Below are 20,698 nucleotides of genomic sequence, written 5' to 3' on the forward strand. Positions count from 1 at the left end.
TTTTTACACGGGGCCATATTGTGGCTGTCCAGGGGCGAATAGACAGTCCAGTACGGCTGACATTAAAGTTTCTTACACGGGGGCCATCGCGTGGCTAAGTAATTAGAAACAATGCACATTCCATTGCCTGCGACCTTTTGAATGTCAGGGGGGCCATATTAGGCTATATAGGAAGACGCAATACTTTTGCTAGTAGGGTTAAAATTATCTGTCATTTTCCAAAGGGGTCACATGTACCCCCTGCACGGGAAAATAAACATGTTCGGCGTTTAACCATATTTATTTTCATGAGGTCATATGTGGATACCTGCAAGAGACAATATTCAGCCTATTACTCGAAGTCATTTTCAGTTTTTACACGGCGCTATACGTGGCTGTCCACCAGGCGAATAGACAGGACCAGTACTGCTGCCATTCACGTTTTTACACGGGGCCATACGTGGTTAGTACAAGAAATAATGCACAGTTCATGCTGCAACTTTTTATAATTTTTCACCGGTACCAAAAAGCGGCTACGTAGTAATCTTCTGGTATTTTTCAAAAGGGGTGTGTACTCTTGCACGGGGACAAATAAACGAGCTCGCCTTTAACCAATAAAGTGTTTTCATGTGGTCATACGTGGCTGCCTGCAAGAGACCAATATACAGCCTATATCTAAAAGGTCATTTCAGTTTTTTACATAGGGCCATATTTGCCTGTCCACAAGCGAATAGGCAGGGCTATTAAATTTCCCAGATTTTAGTTTTTTTTAAAAAGGGCCAACGTGGCCCAAGTAAGGAAAAATCACAGTCCCTTTTAGCAGCCCTTTTGAACTTTTTATTGGGGGGTTAAAGTGGTACATAAAAGCGAATTGACAGGGCTATTACTTTCCCCCCTTTTAAATTTTTTCAGAGGCTACCTTTAAAAAACGCTTTTTCTCTTGGGGTTTGGGGGGGGGGGTATCTTTTAATTTTTCCCAAAGGGGGCCTATTTTCCCCTGTTTCAGGGAAAAAAAACAAATTCAGGTTTAAAAACCCCTTTTTAAGTATTTTTTTGAGGCCCTTTCGTGGGAACCCCAAGGAAAAATTTAGCCTATTTCTACCCGGGTTTTTTCAGTTTTAACACGGGGGATTCGTGGCTAGAGTTCCATAGCAAATAGACAGCACACGGTTAATTTTTACACGGGGCCATAACGTGGCTAAAGTAATAGAAACACAATGCAACCGTTTATAATTTTTCATGGGGGTCATACGTGGCTTACATAGGAGACGTAATACTCTTGCTTTAGCGGTAAATTTTATATATTTTTCCAAGAAGAGCATATGTAATCCTGTGCGGGGATTATTATAGAACAAGCTCGTCCTTTAACCATCAATGTATTTTCATGAGGCCAATGGTGTGTACCGGTGGCACCGCAAGAGACAATATATAGGTCATTCTCATATGGAACCATAATATGAATTCGTGGTCGCAATGTACAGAACATAAAAAAATAAAAGTAATATTGATATGATCAATATTAATATAGTAGCGTTAGCCAATTTTATTTTCATAGGGCTATAAGAAGCAATTATATACGAATTATCATAATAAGTCTGACTGGACAACCATTCCCTACGATCACCACTGTTCTTTATATGTAATGTTTTAAAGATTTTTTTCCATTTGATAGAGTTACAATACTTTTTAAACGTACCGTAATAAGCTGTATGAAAGGCGGACCGAGGAAGAAAATACACAGATTTAGTGTTCTAGTGCCCAGCGGTTGATTGCCCACAATCACTGTAGCGATTGATCGCCATAAGAGAGACCCGAAAAAAGTCCAGGGTATTATTTTCTCTAAATTTGAAGAAATTGCAGTAAGTACCTTGTGAAGTTTGAAACCAATAAGTAAAATATTTCGTACTAAGATGAAATGATAACATAATAAACAAAAATAAGTAACTCGCCCAGGTAAATTACCAAAGTTTTTTCAATTGAAAACGAAACTAGGAAGTAAAATAAATTTTGGGGTATTTCCAAATCAAATCAAATCAAATCAAATCAAAATTTATTTATTGTCGGTATATATATATATAACATTTTACACAACATAAGCTATGTATAGCTTTTGACCGACATACATGCATAATGATATAAACATAAAACTCATAAAAGAAGCACATTAAGATATTAAACTTTGAAAGACAAATGGTAAAAGATAAGTTAAATTACTATAATATGGGATGTAGACATTAAATGTTATAATTTAAAATAAAATAATAATAATTAATAAATAGTAATGATATGCTAAGGATATGCTTAAAAGTTCTATACTGTATCATAAGTGAATAAAAAGATATATATCTAGATAAAAACGTTTTTTTTCCACGTTTTAAAATGCAACAAGCATTAATTAGACTATTGTAAAGCTCTTCTTCAAATGAATTCCTTACATTAATTGATGATTGTAAAACGGCCAGTCCTTTTGTGTGTGGGTAGGATTATCAAAACGAGTGTGTACCGAAAACGAAAGTAGAAATGGCAATCACCCCTATCCTCGAGTGACCAGTTTCGACGCCCTTAAGGATTGTTTTGGATGCGTCTATAAAAACCATGTGATTGTATTGTATAAAATGTTGTAAGTTTTTAAAAAATCTCTAACCTTCATGAAATGGGTAAATTTAAGCTGTTTTTCCAGCTATTCCTTTTCATGAACAATCCTACTTTGACTTCATCCATAAGCGGCCATTTTTATTGAGTGTGCCATTGATTGGTTTTAATTACACACTACAGGAGACAGTACACCATAATACTTTTACTTACGTTGTTCATCAATATCATGAGCATAGACCTGCAAAGTATCAACCAGTGAAAACTAGTTTATCTCAGTGTTTTTTTTCTTTATATAACTACTACCCTAAAACGGTACTGTTCCCAATAGAAAATAGACATTAAAATTCCCAATTTCCAATGTTAAAATTCCCAAAATGGCTTTTCAAAGTCCCACAAGGCCAAGTGATTTCTCTGAAATCATTTAAATCAAAACATATTCATATAAATCACCACTCAATAACTATTGTACAGGTAGAATTTTAGTTCTACCTGTAAAGGAGAAGCTGTTAGCTGTCTTTATTCATGATGACCAATCTTATTTGTAGCTGAAAAAATGCATTAAAAAAATCCCAATTTAAGTCAAAATAACGCATTTTTTCCCAATCAGTCTGGTACCGGCACCATTCCCAAAGTAGTGAAAAAAAATGCTGTATCTATTCTTTATTTCTTTCATAAATGAAGCATAATTATAATATTATGCGGTAAAATGCTATTGTTGTATTTTTACAGTGGTTTTAGATGGTTGCCCTAGTCTGTTTGAACTCCACTGCTGAAAAAATATAGGTTGGAAAATAGCACCTTTAATCTCTTTGTCTAACCTGCGAAAACAAAAAAAAAACACTTATTGCAGCAACTAATTAAAATATGGAAATTCATTACATTCAAACAAGATAAACATATCCAATTAATTTTTAATTAACATTCATTCATCGATTAATAACCGTAAAAAAACACATACAGGTTGCTTTAGGATGAAAAAATGCGCCCAAAACAACACTATGTATATAATTATAGACAAGGGGCATTACTCACTAAATAGAGAATTTTCGACCACCCACAAAGTCATGCGAGATTTTCGTCTAATTAAATAAAATTTTTCCACAAACTATACAGCGTTGCATAGGTGTTCAATCAACAATTGATAAACACTAACTCTATTCTGATTCCCTTAACCCACTTAAAGAAATTTATTCCAAACTGTTAACTTCTGTCACAAAATTGCTTAGTCGTACGAGATGTTGCAACACCAAATTCTACAGGTAAAACATAAATTTTAAAAGGGGGAGGTACAAATAAACGCATGCGAACAATAACACAACATAGTTTCTATTACCTACCTGCACAAATAGTCGTGAAGCGCTCTACATTCGTCTGTTTTGATGGATTGATTTTCATAATAAACCTTTTATTTTTTGAAAAATTTGCAATAGATATTGAAAGAATACTGATAATTTAAAACACGTCAATTTTTTCATCTTAAACATGATAGAAAAATAGAAATATCATGAAATTGTATTAAGAACTTCATTTGTTGTTATTCCTAATTAAGAGCTTAATCTATAATGTACCGGAAAATGATGTTTAGCTAGGTTTTCAAAAAGGTCAATAATTACAACCCCTGAAATTTTAGATCAAAGCATTACATAATAATATATTGCCAATGTCAGCAAAATATTATGACTGGGACCCCGTTATTTTGATGGGCGAGGGGGGTGGGGGCCAATTGTGAGTGAAAAGCAAATGTAGAGGGGGGTTCACAGGACTATTGAAAACACTTTGAAATAAGGTTTTATAAACAAAAAGACACTCGACACTCTTATAGATGTAAATGATTTAAATGATTTTTCCCCTTTGAACCTTCCCCCCCCCCCACAAATGATACAAAAATAAATTGGTACAAACATTTGCTTATGTAGAAAAGTCTTGCAGTAATAAGTGAAATGACAAGTGGTTAAACACAGATTTTTATTTTACTCAGATCTTCTGTCAAACGGAAAAAAAACAAACAAAATTTCCTGCAATTTAAATGACCAAATTATTTTCTGCTGATGATTGCCGACATGCCTCTTTGATGAGATAAAAGGTCTGCCAGGTCTTTTGAACTTTGTCAAAATAAATTGATTAAATGTCTTTGTGTGATTTTTAGCTCGACTATTCAAAAAGAATAAGTAGAGCTATTGCAGTCACCCGAGCGTCGGCGTCCGCGTCGGCGTAACCACTTATGTTAAAGTTTTTGTAATAGTTCAAATATTTTCAAAGTCCATTGACATATGGCTTTGAAACTTTGCACACTTGTTTACCATCATGACCCCAACCTGTAGACAGGAGGAGGTAACTCTATCAAGCATTTTGACAGAATTATGCCCCTTTTTCAACTTCGAATTTACGTTAAAGTTTTTGTAATAGTTCAAATATTTTCAAAGTCCATAGACATATGGCTTTGAAACTTTGCACACTTGTTCACCATCATGACCCCAACCTGTAGACAGGAGAAGGTAACTCTATCAAGCATTTTGACAGAATTATGCCCCTTTTTCGACTTAGAATTTACGTTAAAGTTTTTGTAATAGTTCAAATATTTTCAAAGTCCATTGACATATGGCTTTGAAACTTTGCACACTTGTTAACCATCATGACCCCAACCTGTAAACAGGAGGAGGTAAATGTATCAAGCATTTTTTTTACTATTAAGCACTAAGAATAGTCGAGCGTTGCTGTCCTACCGACAGCTCTTGTTATTTCAGCAAGTCTACTGTATATCATTGATTGTTTTTTTCACCTGAGCACAAAATGTTCAAGGTGAGCTTTTGTAATCACAATTTGTCTGGTGTCTATCGTCCGTCCGTGCATCATTCAGATGGTTACAAAACTCTTCACTCTAAACTATTTATATAAAATTTTAACAAAATTGTTTGTTTGTTTGTTTAGATATTGGTAGTTTATCAGTATGGCACATCAACTTCAGTTAGAGAAGAAAAACTACAGACAGTGGGTAAAGGCTGGTTTAGGACTTGGGTATTTAAAGGAGGGACTGGTACCATTCTGTAATGACATAGCTGACCAACAACATAAGGATATCTTACAGAACATTCGGTCTACAAAATCACTACCATCAAATGCGACGTGTGGCAGCTGTCAAGTTGATACTCTCAAGCCAGACCATAAGCCAGCAGGGAATGCTGGAAACAAAGTTTGTCCTCTTGGGCAAGTAAGATGCAGCTGTTGCTTTACTAAGGGCAAAACTGCTTGTCCGAACAAAATATGTGGCGCCATCTATGACTATATTGTGCAACATCATGCATCTTCACCACCTGCTCCTAACTGGAAAAACAGCGATGCTCAGCAGTGGTCGACAGACCCTTGGAGCATTTGTCAGTGTTTTATAAATGCTCCAGGGTACGGACAGAAGAAATCTGCTAGTGAAACTGATTGTACTGGGTTATTACACCTATTGATTAATAACCAGTATTTTCATAGCCACATTGCATGCAATGTCACAGGAACAAACAATCTGTTTTCAACGGTAAATCATTATTAAAAGTTCTTCTAATGATCTTTTATCAGCTCTATTGTAATGTAAATGCTGTATATACAGCATCAAAGTAAAAGAGAAAATGAAAATTTAACTATGAAGGTTATAAAGTTATTCACCACTTTAATGATACACAACAAATGTAAACAAAAAAAATCACCAATCGTTTTTGTTGCAAAATTTTATGTTAATATTTACTGTAGATAGATAGATAGACTTATTTCGGCATAAACCCGTCCCTAGATTTGCCACTTAAATGCCACCCTTTTCAATGGTGGAGTATTTAGACAATTTTCCACCAATAATGCCACCAAAATGCCACCAAAACGCCACCTAAATCATGAAAATGGTGAAAAATTTGAGCAGGACTGATGGTATATAATTTTCCAGTTAATTCCACCTTTTTTACACTTAATGCCACCAATGAGTGGAAAGTTGGTGGAGTATTTAGACAAACTTTCACCATTATGCCACCTTGGGGTGGCAAACTCATTTTCCACTACATGCCACTTGTTTCCACTAATTGCCACCATCATGGTGGAAAGATGGTGGAGTATTTAGACGAATTTCCACCATTATGCCACCATTGAGTGGCAAACTCATTTTCCACCAAATGCCACTTATTTCCACCTTTTGCCACCATTAGGGTGGAAAGTTGGTGGAGTATTTAGACACTTTTCCACCATTTTTCCACCACAAAGTGGCAAATTCAGTTTCCACTAAATGCCACCTATTTTCACCCTTTCAGAAATTTTCCACCTTGTGGGTGGCAATAGCTGGAAACTGCTTAAAAGTCACCCTGTATCCTAAAAGAGAAACAAACAAATTTTAAAAATAATCCTTTTTAATCATGTTAATGTCTCCATATGAAATAATTGTCTCAAAAAATAGCAACACATTAGTCCATTTATTATCTTCAGTTTATCTTTCTATTCCTGGACAGTTTGAGGAGGTGCAGAATCACCCTATGGATTTCAGTCCTTTGGGTTGTCAGCCACTTTTCCAGCGCACAATCTAAAACAAAAAAATATTATGAATAATTGTTACAATAATGGAAAACATTAGCTTACATTAATTTTTTACATGACTATTGGATATTTCTATATTCAAGTTGAGTGCATAGATATGATTAAAACCTTAACAAAACAGCATTGCAGACGTGGAAGAATCAAACTTTTCTTATTTATTAATACTCCAAGGCAGAAAATATACGCAGAATCAAAAATGATATTTTCATTCAGTTCATTAGTTACCTTTCAAGAACTTAAGTTTTGCCTTGTCTGCACAAGCAGGTCTGGCGTCAGACTCTCTGTTCCATTTTCTCATACCAAACAATGAGCCGCCTTTAATCTCCTCTATATTGAATAGCATTCTGAAGAGCCTTGTTGTACCTTTCTCATGTGAGGCATTATAAGTGCCTCAGTTCTGCCATCACTTGGTCCTAAAATATAATTATCAATATCCAATAAGTAAAGACAGAAAATGAAACATGGTATATGTATACAACTCCAAAATTTTAAAATAAGAAAGAAATAAAGAAATACAACACGTCAACATCAGTGCAGGTTAAGTAATTTAATAATCTTCCAGTTTCAGTTCTTAACGAACCTTCATCAGCATAAATATTTGACAAAATTTTCAAACTTAGGTGTACAAAAACTCTAAAATTTGTAAAACTAAATGTAAATGCAAATTAAAGTGTCATAAAGAGTTTGAATAAAAGTAGGTTTGTAAATAGTGCATAATAGCTATATTTATGAAGAACCGAAAAGTGTCTTATTGGGTACTGTGACACTTCTTTCCTATCAATTCTAAAATAACTTTGAATTAACAAGATACCTTTGTAAAGCCACTGAAGAACAAGTGTGTTGCTCCAGGCTGCTCCTCATTGCTTTGTGTCTGCAAAAGAATAATTCTTATTTAATGCTGTTTCTGTTATGAACTGTCATTCTCCTAACAGCTTGTTACTCTAGACTGTCTAGTTATGGTTATATATCTACTGCACCATGAAAGCTGAATTACAACAATGAAGGAATGAAGCTTACTATTAAAACAGTTACTGTTGATCTGCTTCACATGTGACACACAAGGAAATATGTTTATAGCATGAAAGTTGTAGTAATAGGTACCTGGTTATCTATAGTTTGATTGATGTAATATTGTACATATTAATGATATTGTACTTACTGATTAATTTCTATAATTATTTTCTCAAACATACTGTATTTATGAAATGATGAAGCTCTTCCTACATTCTTTACATTCCTACATTCTTTATATGTAAATTCAGCTTTCTTTTTTTAGTCAAGTTACAAACATAACAAATTTAAAACATAATTTTATACAATACCACTTCATATTTTTACTGTTAAAAAACTTAATAGTTTCTGCAAAAATAATAATAAATGTTATATGTAAAAGTTGCTTACCTGAAACTTTGACTTGGAATGATTCTGCTGTTTATCTCCTTGTCTAATTTTATAATCTATAATCTTCAGTTAAAACTTCTCATTTCTATTTGCCACACTAATAAGACTTTTAATGTATTCTTTGAGAAATCAAAAATATGCACCCTTACATTTTAAACAAAATAATATCTCCAGAATTGCTACAATACCAATCATTTCCTTTGTTTTTGCAAGCTTTAACTGACCTCAATTCCTTTGAATTCAAACTTTACAACCGTACAACTGGAAAGTTCCATTATAATTTTAAACTGTGAGGGATTATTCAAAAACCATAGCACCCATCATTTTATTTTTACATTCATTTGAATGTATAAACTATGTCTAATACCTAAATAGATTGAGTAGAAATAAGTTTTTGAAAGATAATTTAGCATGCTATTTTAACACAGATTCTACATATAACATGTATAATGTTGCCTCTCCCAAAATAATCAAATGGAACAGTCTGGTCAGCTTGAGTAAACTATTAACCCCCATGCAGAGATTACTAGATAAGAGGGCAGTAGTTTTATCAGATCTGTGTTGTATGCCTTGTTGTTAAATCTTAGAGGATGCAGTATTTACTAGCTAGTATTTACTTATCCTGATTATAAGAAATTATCAGGAATTATTAGCTATTTACTTTTCACACAATTATTTTTACAATAGATTTAAAGCCTCTGAAAGGCATACTATATTGTGTATGTATAATAAGCAAGCACAGTGCTTCATTATCTTGAAGGCTGATCTATTTTTTATGTATATTTATTAAATAGCATTTAAATATTATTTTTAACAAGTTTGATTCATGTTTTTTTTCTTCTTTAAAATACATAACTCTGTCCTGCAAAGTTATGGAGTTATTGCCCTTTGTAAGTTTTAATCTGCACAGCATAGTACAAAAAATGTTTGATACAATAATTTTTAACTCTACATATAACTAAATCTCATTGATGAGAAGTACAAGGCCTAGGAACCATAACTCTTTATTGCATGATTTGGGGTTTATTGCCATTTTGTACTTCTCCATGCTTAATTTTTGTTCTGATCATTAAGCTTAAAAAGTATTGGAGATATTAATTTGAAACTTCACAGACATAGATCTTTGTGAGTCATGTGCTGTGTTTAAGAACCATAACTCTTTTGCATACTTTTGGAGTTATTGCCCTTTGCATTTTTCACTTTAATTATTGTAAGCATTACATGAAAAGTGTAAGTACTCACCAGATATCAGTTTAAAATAATATTAAAGAGACCAATCTTAATTAGAAGAAAAGACCAAAGTCAAACTTTATTCAAAATTGACATTAAATATCATAGCAGATTTTAACAACAAACTTTATGCAGAAAAATGCATTTTCTGGTCATTGAAGAACATTTCAACTATTTAATGTACAGATTGCAACTAAAAAAGCTAAGTACACTTTTACAGCCGTAATTTTATTTTACAAGCATAGAATGGAACATCTATAGGCATTTTTGGTTTTAAGTCAAACTTAACATCCCTAAAGAAAAGTACTGAAAAAAAGAAAGAAAAAATGGATAATAAAGTAACCTCATACTTTTCTAATTTTTCTTGCTCTTAATTAATTATGTGTGTTTTACGCCTGGAAAAGTGATTTTACGACCAATTTCAGTGTCTTTTCCTGCTACTTTACAGCTGGAATTATCATACCATTATGGGCAGTGATTTTGTATCAGAATTGTGTTCATGGCATTCTAGTATTGCATATAAAAGATTTTTAAGAAATACGAGTTTCTGATAAATTTTCAAACTGTTCAACTTTAATTTATTCTTTTTTTGATAAAAAGTTCACTTGATGCTTTGATAAAACCTAGAAACAGATTTATTTCAGTTTGGAGCTTTAACTTAAATAAATCTTTTAAACCCTGCAATGCACAATCATTTCTCAGTTTTCCCTTTCCTTTTTCGACTAAAAGTTATTCACAAAATTTTCTAAGTTTTTTTCCACTAATTTGCCACCCAGAAAATAGTTAGAGTTTCACTTTTCCACTAAAAGCCACTCATTTTCCACCTTCAAAATAAAGTTTCATTTTTCACCAATTTCCACCTTTTTGCCACCATGAAAAAAGTCTATGTTCAAATTTCCACTCAATGCCACCTAAATGCCACCAAAGGATAGTGGCGTTTGGTGGTAATTTTGCCACTTCAGTGGAAAAAGAGTGGAATTTTGTCATTTTCCAGTTAATTTCACCCTTTTTGTGTTGCCTCTACGGAGTAGTGGCGACATATAGGGATCACTTCTCCGTCGTCTGTCCGTCCGTCTGTCTGTCCATCCGTCCATCACAAAACTTGTCCGGACTACTCCTCATAAACTACTGGTGCAATTTCATCCAAACTTTACAGGAATGATCAGTACCAAGTCTAGTTGTGCATATTGTCAGGATTTTCCGGTTCAATGATTTTTGTCAGAGTAATGGCCCTTTAATAATTTTTAATTTTAAAGTTTGTCCGGACTACTTCTCTTATACCACTAATGCAATTTCAATGAAACTTTACAGGATTGATCTGTAGCTCAAGTCCTTGCGCATATTGCACGGGTTTTCCGGTTGAATGATTTTTGGCCGAGTTATGGCCCTTTGATAAAAAGGTTTCTTTTTCTGTGTGTTGCCAGATACACAAAAGCTTGTCTCTGGACTACTCCTCATAAACTACTGGTGCAATTTCATCCAAACTTTACAGGAATGATCAGTACCAAGTCTAGTTGTGCATATTGTCAGCATTTTCCGGTTCAATGATTTTTGTTTGAGTTAAAATAATGGCCTTTAATAATTTTTATTTTTAAAGTTTGTCTTATACCACTAATGCAATTTCAATGAAACTTTACAGGATTGATCTGTAGCTCAAGTCCTTGCGCATATTGCACGGGTTTTCCGGTTGAATGATTTTTGGCCGAATTATGGCCCTTTGATAAAACGGTGTTTTTTTCTGTGTGTTGCCAGATACGCAAAAGCTTGTCCGGACTACTCCTCATAAACTACTGGTGCAATTTTATCCAAATTTTACAGGAATGATCAGTACAAAGTGGTTAGTCTAGTTGTGCACTTTCCGTCTGTCTGTCCGTCTGTCACAAAATTTGTCCCAACATGAAATTGGCCATCATGAGGCGACACATGTGATTACTGATCGCTCTTGTTACACTTAATGCCACCCTTTTCAGTGGAAATAGCTGGCAAGTAGTGGCAAATCTAGGGACGGGAAGGTAAACATGAAACAAGTGTAGATTTGTATATAGAACTATTTGTATACAGGCTATTTTCTCCCTTTCCCATTGGTCTATACATAGACCCCATTCCCAATCCAAATTTTGTTCTTTTTTCCCAATCCAAAAAAAAGAAAATCCCAATCCCGAGGTTGGTGATTTGAAAATAGGTACCACTTTTTTTGTATTTGATGAGGAGGTTCTGTATGTTTCGAACATCTTTTAAGTTCTGATCAGTTTAGTTTCAATAAGATTTATTTAGCTTTGTTCAAAGAATTTTAACATCTTGAATGCTGGCATATTTTTCCCAAATGATAAATTTCACAATTTAATTTTTGACCCATATTGAAAACAGTTATCCCAAATTTACCATGTGGCATTTTCCCAAAATATAGGAAGAAATCCTGGTATAATTCATAATTGCATCTTATATGTAGGTAAGTACGAAAACAATTTTCAAGAAAATAATTTGTATTGCTTAACACTGTATATTTATGCATAGTACAATATTGAACTAGTGTTTTCTATTTAATAGGTTCGTCAGTTTAGGAATGATATTTTTCACTCAAGCAGTATGGAATTAGAAGAAAGTGAGGCAAATTCTTATATTGACCATATGATAAAAGTTTTACAAGATGGTAAGGAGCTATTACAACGATCAGATGCCCAGATAGCCGTGAAGAAACTTGAAGATGTAAGTTAAATAATGAATTATGTCAGTTTGAAATCTTTACTGTTTTAACATATTATGATTTAAGATAACAAGCCTGAGTCAAAATTTAGGACAAAGTTTAGGTAACAAAGTTTGAACTGGTAAATTATAGTCAAATTCAAAAGATAATTTCCTTAAGTTAATTAATAAAGTTACATAAACATACATAATAATGTACCTAAATATAAAGAAAAGAGATCTCATGAATTGATTAGTACAGAGTAACTTAGGAAATCTGGAACTTATAAAATTGGAAAAACTTCTAAAATCCGAACAATTTTCAGGATTTCGAAATTCTATATAATTCATACCTTTGAATTTCAGGACTTCTAAAATCTGAATTACAAAACAATTTGTGTTAAAGTTTTGATAATATCAATTAAATATTTACTTCTAGTATCCAGAAATTGAAAAAGGGTGTGAACATGGTGAAGGTTTATTATACTTGAGATAATAAATTGGAAACATTTGACTGTATCTTCCAATTAGCTGTGACCTGTATAATTCATACCTCTGAATTTTCGTACTTGTAAATTGTGAAGTCCAAATGACTTTGCAAAATGCAGTGTCTATTCTAGGATTTGAATAACAGGGGGGTTTTTATCGAAAAGTGACTGAGTGAGAATTTATTACATTTTTTTATTTTTTTCCTTCTTTTCTCTATGTAAAATTTTCCCCCTGCCTCTGAAAAAATAGGGGGGAATTCTCCAAAATACATATGTATGTGTAAATCCCCCTTCCTAGAATAGACACTGAAAATGTAAATATCTTCCAATTAGCTGATACAACCATATATCTTGATTCAACCAGTCAAGCTTTTAAGTGTGAAATTAAGATACTGAGAAGTATTATAAAAACCTGGAACCTTCTAGATTTGAACTTTTCTGCTAGTCCCAGGTTACACTGAAATATATGTAGAAATCAACAAAAATAAGAGTCTGATAGCCAGATATCTATACCAAACACCCTGTTCTAAAGGTAGAATTAAAAAGTCCACTTAAAAAAGTGTGAGAGTTAAAAAAAAAGAGCAATTCAGATAATTTTTGTGTCTCGTTTACTTTCACTTTCGATTTACCACTTCCGGGTACATCGGCAGACTTATTTACCGTTACGCATATAGGTAACCCGAAGAACTCGAGGGATATAGAAGTTAAATTTGTTTCGGTCCTCTTCAGATTTGAAGGAATGGATAGCACGGGTCAAAAAATGCAGGTAGGTCAATTATCTGACGAAAAATGAGGGATTTATAGAGTTTAATAAAACTATTTTATTTTCGGATAGTGACAATTGTTTCGGATGTTTTGTCAAGGTAGTGAATTCTAGTTGTTTAGCTTTTAGTATTGTTTTAAAACTACTGATGTGAGAAATTAATTCAAATTCCATTTTAACTTATTGAAATAAACAATGGAGAAACACTTTAATTCTAGTTTATATTAAAGTTATACAGAATTCGGACATTGCACAGTAATTCGGATATTTTTTCCCTTCCATTTTATTCTTGTTCCTTTTTCAATTATATATACATGTTAATATGGTACCTAGCAAATTATGATTGAATTAAAAAATATAATATTTGATTAAACCATTTCAGATGTATAGACAAGGAGGTATATGACAAGTATAGAATATACAGTTGTTCAATATGGACCATAAATCAACTGTTTGCACTGCCTATGAACGTGAAATATCTATACATCAAAGGTAAATACATGTAAAATAACTGATTAATTTTTAGTTGAGATCGGAAAGATAAACAATTATCAAAATATATTATTATAATTTAATAACTTTTGGATTTCACTGCATGATAATTGATTAGTAAATAAAACATTAAAAATAGTCATGCTTGACATTCAAGATCAATATTTTTGGACTGTTTTATATTATATGTGTTGTTGTTTATCTTTAATGTTTATTTACTTCAAATATGAAATTTTTCTGTCAATCATGACCAGCTTATTAAATGTAATGTAAATATCATTACTAGTGTCTTTCACTTGTACAACATATTTATTGATTTTTCATTCTGCAGATAAAAAGGGAAAAAGAGGAAGGAGGATTTGTCCATGAAGACCTTTATTGCAACTACCATCTCCCAGTTCCTAATTTGAGAATGATATCAGAGAACACACAGTTACAGTGAAATATTAGTTTCATATAAGCCACTGAGAATAGTCAAATGTACTTTCCTGAAGAAGATGAATGACATCCAGCACAAAAATCTTAATGTATAAAGAGTATGATTTTATGGTGTTTGGCACTATGATCTTGTTAACATGTTAATGTCACAATGATAGAAACAGAGTAAAATATCCATATTTCATTGCAGTTTTAAGTATTAAAACTAGATACTCTAATAGTCTATATATACCAAAGCTGATAACATACCAGAGATAAGGTTTTTTCATGGAATCACAGTATAGCCATGTGACATTTTGACATTAAATGACTATGAAGTAAAGATTAGCAAAAATATTATATATCATCTACTACTAATATTGTGAGGTAATCATTGATAAGCTCACAAATTTGCAATCAAAGCTTTGATATATATGCTAAGCAGTGCACTATAAATTGTGTAAAAATAAAGTTTATTAAACTTATGAACTGTTTTTTGTTTCTACTATTTTGGCATATATTTATAGCAGTGCTTGATCATAGAGTTCATCTGCAAAATAAGTGTCACTGTGTACTTTAATTCTCTAACAGCAATGGCTAGATTGCTTGAATATGCAAGCATTGACTATATTAAATACTATGCATGTCATTTGAATTTTGTCTGTCCTGAAATCTAAACAGACATTATCTAAATAATATTGATGAAAAAGTTCTTGACATCTCTTCAATGACTACATTTACACATATGTACATGGACAGAATTTAAAAGCATTGTGTGTTGTTGTTTTTGTTTTTTTTTTTGAAACATTGACAATTTTGAAAACAGTTCCAATGGGTATATTAATGTATCAGTGATGTTATTGTTTTGTATCAAGTGCAAACCCTAAGTTTTGCATGTATTGTATAGATAATTCACTTTTGGTCAAATGTCAACAGGTTCAATAATTATAAAACAGGTATTTGAAACCCAAAGAAGAATATGGTATGTAATAACTACCCTCTGATACTAAAATCTTCAAGGAATGCAGAATTGCAAGTCTTCTCCAATTAAGAATAGAGACTTGGGCTTACAAGGGCTAGCAAGCTAGTGTTTTGCTACAGAATACTCAACACAGATGAATTGCATTAATATTGTTTACTCTGGTATTACTACCTGCCATGTACAATGCAAATCATGGCTTTTCTAAGAGCAGTGAAAGGCTATAACTGGAAGGAATTTTACACATCTTGCCTCAGAAACAAGTTTTTCTTTGAGATGATTTTTATGATATTTAAATAATGGTTACATTACATTACATTACTTTTACAATTGCAGTGATCATGGTGATAATATGAAATGAAACTCAATCTTGATAGAAACATTTTAATGCTGAACATTTATCTTTTTATCATTCCTGTTAATTTACAAGTCTATTTATAACAAATTTATCTTAACTGTTTTGAAACTACATGATGCCTGGTTGAAACTGTTTTGGGCAGCCATTTGCAGAAGATAAATTATCTTTGAATAATTAAGTTAATACAAAGTTACAAATGACAGGTTATTTATTTCTAATAAAGACAGGTTATTTATTTCTAACAAAGACAGATTTTGTTTAACATTTTTACACTGACATATATCTTTGAAGTCTCTTCAACCTTAGTTTTTATTAGAATACAAACATTCAGTCAGACAGTTTACACAAGACATGGAGCTTTAAGAAGCTTTAATTCAGTCAAAATCTGTAATGGACTGCCATTTTCTACCACTGTTGTACTCCAAGACTGTGTATGGACATTTCCTTTCAACTATGCCTGGTGGTATCACTATTTGATTTCTAATCTGATGGTGAACACTCCAAAATAAATCAAGAGCCATGACAAGTACTCAAATCCAACCATGAAATCACATACCTGTATATAAAGAAAATTTATCATGAGTTGAAAGCAATAATAATTGGTCAGCTATAGATTTCAATCATTTTCATACTGTCATGAATAGAAAATAATGTTGAAAAGGAAGAAACACTTCTTGGTGTCCTAGTTTTTGTAGATTTGCTTTGAAAACTGATCTTTAAAAAATGTGATAGTGACTAAGTTCTTTTAACCATTTACTAAACATGATTTAACTAAAAAATATGACCCATTTACTTGAGAAAAAATACTTTAAACAGTATTTAACATGAATTAACTACATATGGCATACTGTTTGTTTATTTAGCTACACTGTAATTATTTACAAAAACGAGAACATTATATGTTATACAATAATATTTATTTTTCATTAATGTAGTTTAAGTAGCTTTAAGTATATATTTCTTACCAAAAACGATTTTACAGCAGAGCATGCATGTGTATTTACAATTGATACTGACGTCTTTCATCTCACCACTGTCCTCAGTCAAAATATCTACAGGAGCAAAATATTTCATTGAATTTATGACAATTTAAATTGGTTATATACAGCTTGACTGTTTGTGCTTTATAAAAGATAATAATTATAAATAAATAATATTTTCAGTTGGAAGAGAATATATTCAACTAAAACACACTGATAATCATATTGTAACGTTTATCCGAAATATGCGCTGTCCGAAATTTCTAAACATTATATACTTCTGAGAGATAATCAGGTAGCGCTATAGAAAATTGATAAAATCAAATTCACCAGTCTGGTGTCAGATGCGAATGATGTTGTATCAAGAAACAAATTTATTAGATTTACATGGAAATGAAAATATTTCAACATTTATTGGGATAAACTGAATTTGAAATGACACACCCACCTGAAGATTATACGAAGTTGTCTTTCATTGATACTTGTTCACAAGATGAAACCATTTGCATTTCGTTACAAAACAAAAAACTCTGCCAATTTCCACATATCATTTGCTTTTCCATGTAAGTTTTACTTTCCCACCGGCATACAAGTATTACCCAATATAGATAAGCAATGTTGTTGATATTTGTTTGTACCCGGAAGTGCAAAATATCGTGAGATCTCGCAAGTCACATGACGAGACTTACATACCCTATGGTACAACACATTCAACTCAAACTTGACATATGGATACGTCAAAGGAATGCGCAGGTCAAGTTCAAATTTGGTCATGGTTTGATGATTTTTGGCAGAGTTATGCCCCTTTCACTTTGAAAATAATATGAAATTTTCAGTTTCCGTTCATTATCTCCCCAATGGTACAACACATTCAACTCAAACTTGACATATGGATATGTCATGAGAAAATACAGGCCAAGTACGAATTTGGTCATGGTTCGATGATTTTTGGCAGAGTTATGCCCCTTTTACTTTGAAAATAATATGAAATTTTCAGTTTCCGTTTATTATCTCCCCAACAGTATTACACATTCAACTCAAATTTGACATATGGATATGTCAAAGGAATGCGCAGGTCAAGTTCAAATTTGGTCATGGTTTGATGATTTTTGGCAGAGTTATGCCCCTTTCACTTTAAAAATAATATGAAATTTTCAGTTTCCGTTTATTATCTCCCCAACAGTATTACACATTCAACTCAAATTTGACATATGGATATATTTTTGGAATGCGCAGGCCAAGTTCGAATTTGGTCATGGTTCAATGATTTTTGGCAGAGTAAAGCCCCTTTCACTTTGAAAATAATATGAAATTTACAGTTTCTGTTCATTATCAACCCAACAAAGTTACATATTCAACTCAAAATTGACATATGGATATGTCAAAGGAATGCGCAGGTCAAGTTGGAATTTGGTCATGGTTCGATGATTTTTTGGCAAAGTTATGTCCCTTTCACTTTAAAAATGATATAGATACATCTTAGGAATAAGCAGTTTAAGTTGGAATTTGGTCGTTGTTCAATGATTTTGGACAAACTTATCTTTCCTGAATGTTGGAAACATTTTGAACTTTCAGTTTCAGCACTCATACTTTTGTTGAAATGTATATAGCCATTATTTTGGCTACAAATATGCAATATGCTATTTTCAAAAGGTTAAGACTGAATAATTTCAGTGCCTTGAACATTGTATAAAAATTGGTTTGTGTTAACATTGAAAAGTTTTAAGGGCTTTGAACATAGAATGAAAAAAATAATTTGTGCAAACAAATTTGGAACTAAATATTATAACATTTGAAATTTTGGCTGCATGCGGGGGCATCCGTGGCATGATGACACATTTCTAGTTAATTTTAAAGTTTGTCGGGACTACTTCTCTTATACCACTTATGCAAATTCAATTAAACTTTACAGGATTGATCTGTAACTCAAGTCCTTGTGCATATTGCAAGGATTTTCTGGTTGAATGATTTTTGGCCGAGTTATGGCCCTTTGATAAAAAGGTGTTTTTTCTGTGTGTTGCCAGATACACAAAAGCTTGTCCGGACTACTCCTCATAAACTACTGGTGCAATTTTATCCAAACTTTACAGGAATGATCAGTACCGAGTCTAGTTGTGCATATTGTCAGCATTTTCCGGTTCAATGATTTTTGTCAGAGTTATGGCCCTTTAATAATTTTTATTTTTAAAGTTTGACCGGACTACTTCTTTTATACCACTAAAGCAATTTCAATGAAACTTTACAAGATTGATCCGTAGCTCAAGTCCTTGCACATATTGCACGGGTTTTCCGGTTGAATGATTTTTGGCCGAGTTATGGCCCTTTGATAAAAAGGTGTTTTTTTCTGTGTGTTGCCAGATACGCAAAAGCTTGTCCGGACTACTCCTCATAAACTACTGGTGCAATTTTATCGAATGATCAGTACCAAGTCTAGTTGTGCACTGTCTGTCTGTCTGTCACAAACTTTGTCCCAACATGAAATTGGCCATCATGAGGCGACACATGTGATTACTGATCGCTCTTGTGTAATGAAGTTTGACCTGATATATCATATGTTGTGTATTATAAATCCCTTAGCTACATATTTTTCACCGAAAGAAAATATAGCACATAATTATATTTTTCATCAGCTGAAAGAGAAAGACTTCATTATAACTACTGAAGGGTTTGAAGAAATTCTGAGACAAATCAAGAAAGAAATGGAAAATGCTCCAACTAAAGAGGAATATAAGGAGCTCAAAACACAGATGTCAAAACTAAAAGAGGTAAATCTTCAAGTTTCAATTGTTTGTTTCCAGTTAATATACTGGTACATGTATTGTTTACATCCATGTTTTAAAAGAACTAATTTGTGTATGGCAGACCAGTATTATTAGCTTGTCAAGGCACACAATAAGGTTAGCAATCGTTATGAATTCATGATGCCAGTTGTCTGTTGTTACAAGGGATGATAAAAATTTAACCAGGTTTAATAGAAAATTAATTACTTATTGAATGCATTTGCATAAAAACACAGAATATAAATTGGAGTATATCCCCAAAATAATAGAAAGAAAATCATTATCAGCTATAAAGGTTATGCAGTTAAAAGCATGTAGAGCAATCCGATGTATAGTATAACCTTAAAATTTGACGGGAATTGTATTATATGAACAATTTTCTCATTCTGGAAGTAGGCCAATGCATGTTCGACAGATCTTTGATGCAAGAAGAACCACTGTGTATATATCCTAAAGATCTGAACAATCTGATATTCTGTTTGATTTTTAAATAGGCTTTTATTATCCCTAGCCGAAAGGCGGCGAGGTTATAGAAATAGTCTCCGTTTGTCTGTCCTTCCGTCCATTTTTGTCCGGAGCATATCTTAGTAAGTATTTGAGGTATCAACTTGAAACCTCATAAGTGAAGAGATCATATTGAGGAGGAGTGCTGTGCACAAGAAAGATAACTCTACCCTGCATAATTTTCCAGTTATTGCCCTTTGTTATTTTTCAAACTTAATTTTTGTCCAGAGCATAACTCAAAAAGATTATGAGATATCAACATGAAACTTCATAGGTGGATAGACCTCACTCAGGAGGCGTGCAGTGCACAAGAATAATAACTCTACACTTCATAATTTTTGAGTTATTGCCCTTTGTTATTTTTCATACTTGATTTGTCATCTGAGTTGAGCATAACTCAAAAGTCTTTGAGATGTCAACATTAAACTTCATAGGTGGATAGATGTTATTTAGGAGGAATGCTGTGCACAAGAACGATAACTCTTCCCAT

General features: G+C 32.7%; 1 protein-coding gene and 2 long non-coding RNA genes across 5 annotated transcripts in view; 2 read left to right on the forward strand and 1 right to left on the reverse strand.

Moving 5' to 3' along the window:
* Nucleotides 1-1,792: 1,792 nt before the first annotated feature.
* LOC132722637 (uncharacterized) overlaps nucleotides 1,793-20,698 on the forward strand; it is a 28,313-nt gene continuing 9,407 nt past the window's right edge. For all 3 annotated transcript variants that reach the window (XR_009624637.1, XM_060707158.1, XM_060707159.1), the window contains exons 1-4: nucleotides 1,793-1,838; nucleotides 5,503-6,097; nucleotides 12,313-12,471; nucleotides 19,555-19,689. Coding sequence is in view for 2 of the 3 variants with exons in the window: in XM_060707158.1 (XP_060563141.1) it covers nucleotides 5,522-6,097; nucleotides 12,313-12,471; nucleotides 19,555-19,689 (870 nt within the window). In the remaining variant the exon portion in view is untranslated. The remainder of the gene's footprint in view (nucleotides 1,839-5,502; nucleotides 6,098-12,312; nucleotides 12,472-19,554; nucleotides 19,690-20,698) is intronic.
* Nucleotides 6,966-9,809, reverse strand: LOC132722638 (uncharacterized). The gene is made up of 3 exons (XR_009624638.1): nucleotides 7,946-9,809; nucleotides 7,360-7,547; nucleotides 6,966-7,120 (listed from the first exon to the last, which is right to left on the reverse strand). It is a non-coding gene; the product is annotated as an uncharacterized LOC132722638 (long non-coding RNA).
* Nucleotides 13,544-15,092, forward strand: LOC132722636 (uncharacterized). Its single transcript, XR_009624636.1, has 3 exons — nucleotides 13,544-13,701; nucleotides 14,081-14,190; nucleotides 14,522-15,092. It is a non-coding gene; the product is annotated as an uncharacterized LOC132722636 (long non-coding RNA).

The sequence above is a fragment of the Ruditapes philippinarum genome, unplaced genomic scaffold (assembly GCF_026571515.1).
Source record: "Ruditapes philippinarum isolate M1 unplaced genomic scaffold, ASM2657151v2 ctg6161_1_1_1_1, whole genome shotgun sequence".
Taxonomy (NCBI): domain Eukaryota; kingdom Metazoa; phylum Mollusca; class Bivalvia; order Venerida; family Veneridae; genus Ruditapes; species Ruditapes philippinarum.